Genomic DNA, 12075 nt, shown 5'->3' on the forward strand with positions numbered 1-12075 from the left:
TCATTAGCTCAGTGATTTTCCATCCCCCTGCCCCATTAGCAATTAGACTAAATGCTTATATATATATTGAGTGCACTTAAATCGACATTATTAATCATTTTTTGAATATTACAACCAATAAACTGAAAAGGCTATTAAATGCACTCGTTTTACCATTGATTGCTCCATTTGGGCGCCATGGGCGGCCTGTGGTAAATAACGAACAAAAAATATTATTAATTATGCCATGAAAAGGTAATCACTGCGCGAATTGGCTTTTTTTTTTTGTTGGCCAAAATAAAAAAGACACAACATTTGCATTGTGCACCGCAAACATATAATCAAATTAATTGCGCCCGAATTGGCCGCAAATTGGTTGTGGTGTGAAAAATGTTCGCGCAAGGCTTAAATGAAAGTCCTTGCTTGAAAAGTGTGGCAATAATTTAATAAGTCTGCAATGCCAGGATTTATGACTCCGCGAGGAAAACTCTTTCGACAAAGGAAAACTCTTTGCCGCAGCAGGACGAACTTTAAAGCCAAGAGCAAATATGCAAATGCAGTTTCAGCACATCGTAAATCATAGTTCACCAGGGCTTAGGACAGCTTTGGCCAGTAGATAAATGAGACTCCATGTCAGGGCACGAACACCGCTTTCGTTTATTGTTTGAGCCACAAATATAATTTGGCAACTTTGTGTTTTTTATTTGTTTTCTAGTCGTCTTTTCAATTTTGGCTGCCGCGGCAAACAAAACGGATGGCCAAACGGACCTTTATCTATGGCAAATAGTTGGCTCCCAGCCTGCAATCAGGCTAAAGTCCCCCCCTTAAGCCCCGCCCCAAAAACGCTATTAGTATGCATGGGTGTCCAGTTTTGCCCCCGCGGCTATGTGTGTGGTTGAGTGTCGCAGCCAAAGTCACAGAGTACAATCGAACGCGGCGTATACGTAATATGGCAGTGCGGCCGTTCACGTTACGTATACGTATACTGCGCACATTTTTCAACGGCATCTCATGCAATTTCCCTCATGCAATTTGCAGGCACAGAGCCTGCGGCCGGGTCCGGTTTTGTCGGCTGCGGATGCGGTACCGAGGAGTGCGCGGGGTTAAGGCGAGGGTGTTGTCACACTGGGAGAAATAGTGCTTGGACTTGGCTAAGCTTAGGAAATATAACAAGTCTGAAAAACATCTTTAACATAATTTTATTGTTTCTTAACCCTTTATAAAGTTGTGTCCTTGAAGGAACCTTTTCCACCAGTGTGACCAACGTTTGGAATTCAAAATGAAATCTTTAAAATATAATTAAATTTGTTTGTTTCTTTATAAATACTTGAATCTTTTAGAACCAAAACCTGTACCAAAAAATTAAAAAAATAAACTTTATATCTTATTTAAACTTCCCACCCAAGTAAACACATTTTTCCATAGTGTAAATGCCGTGGGAATACCCAAAAAACCCATGTTCCACGTTTAGTATTAGTTGTAGGCAGGCAAACAAATAATTTGCATGCCAACGCTGCACACGCAAGCTACCAGAACTGCAGGGGACACGAAGACATCCACGGGGGGGCCAGGGTGTATCCTGCAACGTGGTGTAACCGTAACCTTTAATTTGCAAATTATTTTGAAATGTTGCGGCATGGTCGTGTCAAGTGCATTTGCTTCCCCCCACGCCACGGGAAACTATGCAAACTGCCGGTCAAAACCGTGTAAGGTTGTTGCCAAAATAAGTTGACATCATTAAAATTAATTTGATGCAACTTAAATTTAAAGGGGGAAAGGCAAAGGACAACTAGTAAATCCCTGACTATGACGAGCTCCGTCGGATGGCGAGTCTTGCATAAAATTAGCTTACACGCATCACCCACCGTTTGATGTTAGGAGCCAACGGAAGTCCGGCTAATTACGAACGGAATTGGTAAATTGGCACCGGGTCCAGGTAATTTCCATTTAAAGTGGAGTTCCCTTTAGGGATCCTTGGGATCCCGTTTATTTATTATTCCTTAATTGTGGGACTGTCAGGGGGGACATTTTCGGCCCCTGATAAAGCCGGGTAAAATATGCGACTCTCTTTCGCAATTAGGCGAGATGCTCCTACCATGATTTCTGCCGTCGTCTGGCCGGTGACTAATGAAGTCGCAGATTAAAGCTTCCAAAAATAAATATTTAATGCTGTCTATAAGTATGTACAGTTCGAGGGAGAATTATAGGAGCGAAGATAGCTAGAGGAGAAGAACAAATATATTTATGCAAGGACTATATTTTGTTTTAATAACTTTGAAAATAGTATTATTCAAATAGTATTATTCAGCTATATTTATTTTATTTTTCTATTTATTCTTTAACATTCTACAACACTTGATCTTCTCAGAGCTATTATTTTGTCTACCATAGTACTTATATGTATTCCCTGCTATCAGGTCGCCATAAATAAGGGGGCAGGCTTCTGCTTACCCCCAGCTGGCAAATAAATCAAGGACATTACCGATTCCCAAACACAGATTTCAGACGGAGAACATAAGAGCAACCCCGGGATACTTACACTTGAGATACTGCTCGTTCCGAGCTATCACCTTCTCGGCATTCTTGCGGGCCAGGAAGAACCACTCGGAGGTATTGCCCAGATAGTGGTACTCCATGGCCAAATCCTTGGCAAAGACCGCGCCCAAATTTGGAGGCGGCAGGCGGTAGGCAAAAGGACAAAAGAGACCCGGCTGGGCGGGATGTTCATTCCAGTCGAAGCAATTTCCGGCCGCGAATATATCATCGTCGAACTCCACCATGGACAGGACGGAGGCGTGCAGCAGGTTGACATCCTCCTGGACCGAACGGCCAGTGGTCTTGAAGATTCTGACAGGGAGAGCGAAAGAGAGAAAGGATATTAGTAGCAGGTCCTTAAAATGTACAACAAAAACATGTGTATTTCAATTGAATTTATGACGATGGACAGCCAGGAAATTGCATGAAATTGCATTTAAATTTCATAAAGGAGGAGGTTTTTATGGTAAAGTTGATTTTAGATACCCTTACCAGCGATTTAATTATATTTTTTTTAGTAGAAAATAAATTAAATTATTCAAAATATTATTTTCTATTATTTGTCTAACATTTGCTAAAAAATACTAAGACCTTTTAAGCGAGGTCCTTAACCCATGTCCTTATTATATAAGTGACACAAATTTCCTGCTTAAACCCCAAGGGGCTACACCCCTTTTACTGTGACAGAATATATATAATGTATTAATATAATATAATATTATACAATATAATACAACAAAGTTTGGTTGCAACTCAAGCAGAGCCCCGAAAGTGGCTCAGTGGACCAGCAAGAAAGCCTTCTCTCTCAGTTTTTTTTTTTATTATATTTATAAACCCGAACAGAAACGGGGGCGGAATACGGTCACAAGTGCATACTTATAGGCGCGGCGCATTCAAGCCGCCTCAAACTGTGCTCAAGTGCGCTCCTGGCTTTCTATTGTCTGCCAGGATGGCAGGATGGTAGGATGGTAGGATGCCTTCACCCTTAGACCTCTTTGTACCAGAAAAAAAACGAGTAAACGAGAAAATTACATTGATGATTTTAGCCCAAAGTGGGGGCCAAGATTACCACCTTTTTCCTGTCTGTTCCAAATTAATTAAATTGTTGCTTTAAGAGGAGGTAAAAAAAGAAAGTTACAGCCATTGGCTTCAATTTCATTTTCCAATACATTAGCCAGGAGCACAGACATCAGGATAATGGGAGCCTTTTTGGGGATCTTGCCGAGGCTCGCAGCTCTTCTCTCATGTGACGCGCTCGCTAATTGGGCGTGGCTCATTAATTCGCTGGCGGGCCTCATTTGTAAATGTCAACGGCATTTTGTCAGCAAACAGCCACCACCCACACCTACACCCAATCCAAATCCCCCCACAGCCTTTGCCAAAAGCAAACCAAACCAAAGCAAATCCATGCGAGTGTCCAAGGCCGTGTCAGGGCTCAAAAGTCGCCTAATGATGATGATGACGCCGCCGTTCGCTGGCGATAATGCTGACTTAGCTGGGAGCCCGACATGGAGTTGACAGATTTTTTTTTTTTTACCAGCCTCCTCATTATTTATGGCCCACTAGGATTTTATGGTAAATGATTTAGAGATGGGAGGAAAATATATAGCTTTCTGATTTACAGAAAGAAAAATATGTAAAGAGTTTTAATTTTATATGTCTTTAATTATTTTATAGCTAGATATTTTTTCAGTGTTTTTTTCCTTTCCTTCCTTCTCCTTCCCAAATTAACATTCTCCTTAGACAACTTGAACTGTTTGTGTGGTTATATAGTTTCGGGACGGCTAGAGTTGCATTCCTGCTCCTGTCTCTCCTTCTTCTCCCCCGAAACCCTTCTTCCCTAGACTTTCCTAAAGTGTGTTAAAAACACTTTTCACCACTTGAGTGCTAAAAGGGGGGAAGGAGGTGAAAACAAGCGCCAAACAAGCTTCAGGTGTGCCAGTGGCCAGGACGAGAGGGAACCAGAAGTAAGTAACTCACTAAGTACTTGAGAGTGCTCTCCCTTTCCCTACCTATTGTCCTTTGTCTGCTTACATTTTTATTTCGAGGGTTAAATGAGTCTTAGCTTTAGGGAAATACCTTTATTTAAATTTTAGAATTAAATCTTAGGAATTTCTGGTGAAAAAAAAACATAGAAGCCAACATGGCGTATACTTAGTTTTATTATTTTTATACAGATTCGTACTGTAAACTTCCCTAACAACCCTCGCTCTAGGTGTGGTTGCTTGGGAATTTTAGGTAATAAACACCTGTGTATGCTTAGTGTATAGGTGTAATTACACAGAAACTGCAAGTTCTTGAGCGGCGAATCTTTTCTGACGTTTAATTAAAAACATGTTTTGTCTAAAACTGACCGAACGGTCTAAAGTTTTAGCCTGGGCCTTGGCAATTTATATCCGGTGCTTTGTCAAGACACAAGAAAAATCCCACCCACGGCGAGATCCCGGGAAAAAATCTCCATGGAGGACTTAAGTCGGCTGTTTCGCTTATTTGTTTAGCACATGATGCCCGTCTTGGCCGTATTAGAAACTCAAGGCGGGCGCCCGCTGGCACTTAAGCCGCTTTTTTCTGTTATTTGACTTGAGAAGGTCGTTCCATGTCGAGGATGAGAAGGTCTCCTGCCTGGCTGCCTGCCTGCTCCCCGGGCTCCTTGTTAGCCTCATATTTGCATTCAAGTCGCTGCCAAGGCTGCGATTTATTGATTTCGAAGGGAGAGCACGGGGGCGAAACAATATTTATATATAGAAGCACGCGAGCAAATCATTTAATTGGCCAGCCATAAACAAGGAAATTAAATTCCATTATAATGCGCAGTGTGAATTTTGTGAAATTTTAAGGCTGGCTGGCAGGCAGGCACCTGGGTGGGCTTCCCAAAAGGACTCTCTGGGGGATGCCTCAAGCATCTTGATGCCTGCGTGTCGACATCTTAATTGAAAGCGAAATGCTCCGGTTTAATTATTCAAAGCCAGGGCACTTGGCCATATTACTCCTTCTCGTCCTGGCCCAACGAATGACTGAATGAATGAATGAATGAATGAATGGAATGGCCATCATGATGGGACAGGATGATGATGCTTTTTGGCCTGGCTTCGGTCCCTTTTGTCTGTCCTTTATTTTTGTTTGCCGGCTGCGCCTTTTAATGGCCCATAACGGTCAAGGCTTTTTGCCAATTTTAATTAGGCTATAATTAAATGATCAAACGGTGAGGCAAAGTCATAACTGGGCCGAAACGAAACGAATTTTATAAGATGTATATATTGAGATATGATTCCTGCTAATTGACTTTTGCGAATTATGTTTTATGTCGGAAGGGAGTTTTGTTTTGACAGGATATCTCCAAGAAGAAATCACTTTTTAATGGATATTTAAATCGAGAAGGGAAGAAATATATAAAATAAGAGATTTATAGATATATTTCAGGCAAACATGTAATTTTTAGGGGCCAGGAAATCATACAAAGCTGTCTTTTAATAGACTTTTGTGAATGGTTTTTAAGGAAATTTATTAGAAGAAACTTATCTCTTAAGGAAAATCTATTTCTTGGGCTGATAAATAAGGAAATGAAAGTAGATTAATATGATTTAATATATTTAAAATTAAGTCCAGTTTAAGAACTCATTTCTTTAATTTTTCTTTACTTTATAATCAAGTTTCCTTGATTGCTTAACATATGCTGACTTAACTTGTTTAATATTTTCAACCCCGTTAAACAAACAAACTAAAAAGCTGCCAACTTTTAACCAGCCAAGATGCATAAATTAAAAAGTTACCAAGGAAATTGTGTAACTAAGTTGGCTTATGTCAGAGAAAATTGCCTGACATGACACACAAGAGGCAAGATCAAAGTGGGGGTAATCATTGGCAGCTTCTCTCTAGAAAAAGGAGTTCAATTAATTACCAGTTTCCTGGCTTCAGCTTGCGGCTAATTGAACCCCCTCCTCCCCCCTCAACGACACTTGTTGTTGACATGTTTATGCTGGCCACAGCCGCCCTGTTCGCTTATTGTTCAAAAAATGCTTTTTGATTTAGTCCATTAATTGCTTTCAACTTGCTAACTTCTTGGCAACGCACTTTGCCAGCCCGATGATTATTATTGCAGGCGCCAAGAAAGAGAGAGAACAGAGCAAAGTCCGGGAGGCGAAAAGTTGCCAAACATTTTCGGGGCGCAAAAAGTTTCCCTTTTGATTTCCTGCCATGGAGCATAATGAGTCGAGAGTGGAGAGCGAAAGCCTCGCGCCTCTGGGCCTTCTTGCAAGGACAAACTTTGGCCGCTGCTGTCTGCGGCTCTGGGTCCTGATCCGAATGCTTTTTTTATTGCGCAAAAATAGACTGCGAGTCCGCGGTGCCACGAAAAAAAGCTGCTGTTGCTGCTGCTGCTGCTTTGCGGCTGTGGCTACGTCTGGGGCCGCTTTAAACGTTACGCATACGCCAATTGGGCCGGCAGCCACTTGAGAGCTGGAGAAGGAGGAGGAGACTTGGTGCTGGGTTGGGGTGCCACGTTTTCGGGTATACTCGACAAGTTTGTTAAGCTGTTAAGTTATGGCAACATGTGTTGCACAAAGCGCTCCACAGTGCCACAGCGTTGCAGCAATGTAGTTTGTAAAGCCGTTAAAAGTGGGGAGCACACCCCGCCACATGCCACACCGCAAAACATTCACAGTCGATCTAACCTAAGCCACAGTTTTCTCTGTTACTCAAAATAGAATTCAGTTGAAAAGGCATTTAGCCACTGAGCTGGTACAGTTGTTATTCGAAAAGAGGTATTTTTAAATAGATTTTTTTTAAGGAATATTAAAATGAATAATCTAAGTAAAGCTGCAGCAGAGATCAGTAGAGGTTTTTAAATCCTTTTAAAGGTAGCAAAAATTAAGCTAAAATCTTCCCCCTTCTACAGGCCTGACTGTACTTTTCTGCGGGGAAACCATACGGAGCAGCCACGACCAGAACCTGAACCAGAACCCCGAGCAGGAACATTTACATCCAACAACGCCAGCAGGCAGGCGGCAGACAAGGCCAGGATTCAACAGCATTCAGCAGTCGTCGGGCCCAGGAGCAGGAGTCAGGCCCAGATGCGAGAATCTGAAATAAACCAGCTGGAAAAAAGGTCCGCGGCCGAGTGCTTCCCATCCGCATAACCAGGGTGCACTGCTTCCATCCCCACACACACACACACACACACAGTGTGGGGCCTTGTGCATGTCCGTGTCAGTTGCAGTTTTCCAGTTGCGGGAAAAGCGGTGCCAAATCCAACTGGGACCAGGGGGGGAGGTAAAAAGCGTGGGAAATGCGGGGAAAAATGCACATTAGGATTGCTTTGCCCAGAAATGAAAACAATTTCCATTTTGGGGCTAGACAACTTGCTAGCTAGCTGCTGCATTCTGCAGCGACCAAAACAACAATAAAAATAGAGCAAAGCAAAGGCATGGTCGGGGGGTCTAGTGGGCGTGGCAGGAGCAAGGGGCGGAGTGGTTGGAAAATAGGTGGGGCAAAGAGGTCGGAAAAGCTTCGGTGGGGGCAGCGTTATTAGCACCGCCCGCCGGGCAGAAGCCGAGTCGAGTAAATCAAGCGGCACAAAGTCCCAAAGCCAGAAGCATTCACACACACACTGAGAGAAATCAAGTGAAATGCTGACGCAGGTTCCTGTGTGAAACTGTTGCCTGAACATTGACTTGCATAGATATTTGTTTGCTTCCGTTTGGAGGAGAACTTTTGAAGGATGTTGACAATGACAACGACGAGGGGGCTAGGTTTCTCCTTTGGGAAGGGAGGAGGTGTCCTTGCCGCTGTCGCGTTTTATTGCCGCTGGCAATTGGAAACTGCATCGCTTATGCAGATTTCAATTTCGATTTGTTGTATGAACTGAAACCGAACGCAGCAGCAGCAGCAACATCAACAGTAACAGCAGTAAAATTGAAACAAGCTACGAAAAGGCAATAAATTATTTGCCAAGTTTATCGCCGAACTTCCGCAGAAAAACAAAATCATTGCTTGGCAAATACCAGCACAAGAGAGAGCGATGTGCATTCGAAGCCAGCCAAAGAAACAAAAGAGTTTGGAAAAGCCGGAAACTCAATTTCAAGGGAAAAGCCAAAGGAGCCGGGCTCACCATTCTCACCTCACACACTCCCTCAGTCGCTCTTGAACCGCTCTCGACGACAACACATTTAAGTACTTAAAAGTTTTCCGATTCCATCCGCCATGTTGCCACCACGCCGGTGTGCAAAGTGTGTGTGTCTATGTGTAAGGAGTCGTCGTCCTTTTTGTTTGCTGTCTACACTTTGGCAACATGGCGTGAACGGAAACTAACGAAAAGTGGCCAAGGCAAGAAAACAATTGAAGCTCGTAATTTCAAGTTGAATTGATATTGTTTTCCTGCCAAGCTAACCATCCCTTTTGCACTCACCTCGAGCTCCTTTTCCCTAGAAACCCTGCCTTTTTGTTATCCTTAAATGTTATTCTTGTTTTTGTTTGCGCAACAAAGTAAACGGGAAATGCCCAAACACAAAAAAAAAAGAGTGAGCAGGAACAAGGAGCCGACGCCGCCGGAATCACTGGATCTTGGCTGGGGGAAAGCGATAACAATGTATCACAAAACAATAACTTCAATTAGTCTCTATCTGAAGATGAAACCTCCCAGCTCCTGCCCTTCTTCCTGCTCCCTCCTCTCGGTTAATTTCCTTCTGCAGAAGGGAAAAGTTTTTCCGGCCAGCCTTGATTATGTTAACACAAGAAAAACTGATTAAAACAGGCTCTGTGATTAGCACAGCCCAGGCGCTGTTGGAAATTATGAACCAGTCGGGCGAGGACTTGCCATTAAATTTATGGCTGAGGGACTGAATAAATCAGCAGGACAGGCTTTAGAGCCCCAAGAGTCCCAGGAGTCACATTCACGTATTGAACAAATAATGAAAACAAATGTCTGGCATATGACACTAAATGCAATAATGTTGATCCCGAAACCAGATCCCAGATCCAGAGGCCACGAGCAATTTAATTTATTGACATTTGACGTTAACATTTGACATTTTATTGCTCCCCAGGCCAAGTTACAACAGCAGCAGCACCACCACCATTCCTCGCTAGTCCTTTTGGGGTTTTCCCTGTTTTCCGGCATTTCCCATTTCAACATTTTTCCCTCCGTCACTTAATTTGTCAAGCTGCTTCTCGGCTGGGTTAATTGTTTATTTGTACGTTTTATTGACAAGCGGCATTTGTTCATTAGATTTGTCAGCTTGTATTCATGTCCTTGCTTCCTGTCTTCCTTTTTTTGTGGCTTTTAACAAATTAGTTTTCCGTGGACAAATGGCCTTGATTTCCTGCTGCTCACCAATCAGTGAGCCAAAGTTGTTATCTTCTGTTCTTGAAAATTATGTCCAGGGACTAAATCACATCCCTGGCCTGTTGCATGGATCCCACATAGCCACACCCAGGCCACTCGCAGGACTCTTATCACCTTCTTTTTGCCTCGTTTTTTGTCCTTCGACCAAAGCAGACGCAGAGAGGCATTAAAGAAAAACTGAAAGACATAAATTCCTGGTCTAATGTCTGCGTGAAAGTCTCACAGACACGGACATTGACATATAGGATGCGTGTATGCAGGCAAGGACACTCGGACCAGGACTTTGTGCCCACATATGCGACATCTGATGAAACTTAGTGTTTATTGTGTGTGTGCGTGTGTTTGTGGGTGTGCGGGTGCTGGGGGAAAAGGCAAAAGGAAAAGCAGAGCAAAGAACTCAAAGAATGCTGGAACAACTTTCCTTCTCACAGAGATACTGAGAGGGATTGCAGCTTCTCAAATGTCCTTGCGATTGTCACTTCGCTTGATGCGATACTACTGCCCCAAATCGATGACGAGGAGTCCAGCATGGCAACGGGAAAAACAAAACACACGAATCACACATCACATCGACGTCGTGGCTGTTGGAAAAAAAGTTTTTCTTTCCAAGAGAAAAAAATAGAACCAAATGAATTGCCAGGTAAATCAATGTCCTCTGCTTCTCGTTTCGGCCACAGGAATGCCACAAACTTTTTGTCCTGTCCCAGGCACGCCTGTTCAGCTAAGTAATTGAACTTTTATCAAAAAATTGCACGCAGCCAAGCAGACGTGAAGGGAAATTGGCGGCAGGCCGAGGGGAAAACCTGGAGGAAAATTGTGGAAGAAGCTAGTTCTGGCAACTATGACCGCAACAAGAAAAGCACATTATGCTCGTTGTTATCGGAAGGCCACTTGCCAGCCAATCTGGCTGAGCAGAAATTGGCGACTAACTAGTGAAACGTGAGCGATGAGCGATGGAGAATGAAAAATCCTGGGCAAATCGATGATTGCCTTGGCCATTTTCCAGGTGAAAAATGTATAGAAAATAGCCAGAGAATTTTGTTTAAATGCTATTCTAAGAAGTGTATATATTAATATTAACTTTGAGGTAACTAACTTTAAGCGGGCTATGACACTACACTGTTGTACAATGACCTTTTCCCTCTTTACAAAAATATATCAAATATATAGTGGTCTCTTTTTGTTCTTCAACATATACTCCACCTAATCCAAGCAACAACTGTAGTGTCATAACGCCTTGACTGTCTTCTTACTTTCCATTTGAAATTGTCAAAAAAATTTCCTTTTTCATATTTTCAGTTTTGGTATTGTGTAAATTAATCCTGTCAGAGGTGGTTAGTAACAGCCATGCCATTGATTAAGTTGCAATCCTCTGATGGCGAAATTTTTGAGACCGATGCCGAGACAGCCAAGTGCTCGAACACCATCAAGGCCCTGCTAGAGGATTGCGGCCTGGAGGCAGAGTCGGAGGAGAATCCACTGATTCCCCTGCCCAATGTCAACTCTTTGATACTGAACAAGGTCCTAATTTGGGCCAAGCACCACCAAGCTGACATGGACTCGGACTTTGACAAGGAGGAGGACGAGGTTAATCCCTTCTCAGAGCTAAGCCCCTGGGACGTGGAGTTTCTGACCATCGATCAGGGCACTCTCTTTGAGCTGATTTTGGCGGCCAACTATCTGGATATACGGAAGCTTCTCAATGCCACCTGCCAGACAGTGGCCAATATGATCAGAGGACACACGGTCGAGGAGATACGCCAGACCTTTCACATACCGAACGATTTCTCGCCCTCCGAGGAGGATCTCTTGCCCAAGGAGGAGGTGTCACTTGAACAGGAGGATTTGGTCTCTCCAGACCTTTAAATAAGGACCATAAATTACTTAATAAAGTTTGTCAGAGAAACGGGACTATATTCTGAATTCCAAGAGATTATTTTTTTTTATCCAGTCATCAAGGTTTCATTTTGTCAGTGTTAACTATCGACCAAAGGCACAGTTGTGGGCGCAAAATTGGGATTTATTAGGTAATTACTTGCTTTAAAAAAGAAAATCTTGAATTAATGTAAATAGATAAAATAAAAGCGAAATTATAATAGACATAAATAAACAGAAAATAATGAAGTTTCCATATTAACTAATTAAATTTCCTTCTCTATAATCTTAGCCCCGAGTGTTTACATGTTTTTCTGAATCCATTTCCATTTCCACTTGCATGTCGG

General features: G+C 42.8%; 2 protein-coding genes across 2 annotated transcripts in view; one reads left to right on the plus strand and one right to left on the minus strand.

Moving 5' to 3' along the window:
• Window positions 1-12075, minus strand: part of LOC108076160 (uncharacterized) — a 54004-nt gene that overhangs the window by 25885 nt on the left and 16044 nt on the right. Inside the window, exon 3 of the mRNA XM_017168886.3 lies at window positions 2519-2826. Within this exon, the coding sequence (XP_017024375.2) occupies window positions 2519-2826 (308 nt within the window). The remainder of the gene's footprint in view (window positions 1-2518; window positions 2827-12075) is intronic.
• SkpF (SKP1-related F) lies at window positions 11083-11782 on the plus strand. Its single transcript, XM_017169444.3, has one exon. It carries the CDS (start codon window positions 11201-11203, stop codon window positions 11717-11719), a length of 519 nt encoding a protein of 172 aa, XP_017024933.1. The 5' UTR covers window positions 11083-11200; the 3' UTR covers window positions 11720-11782.

The sequence above is a fragment of the Drosophila kikkawai genome, chromosome 2R (assembly GCF_030179895.1).
Source record: "Drosophila kikkawai strain 14028-0561.14 chromosome 2R, DkikHiC1v2, whole genome shotgun sequence".
Lineage (NCBI taxonomy): Eukaryota > Metazoa > Arthropoda > Insecta > Diptera > Drosophilidae > Drosophila > Drosophila kikkawai.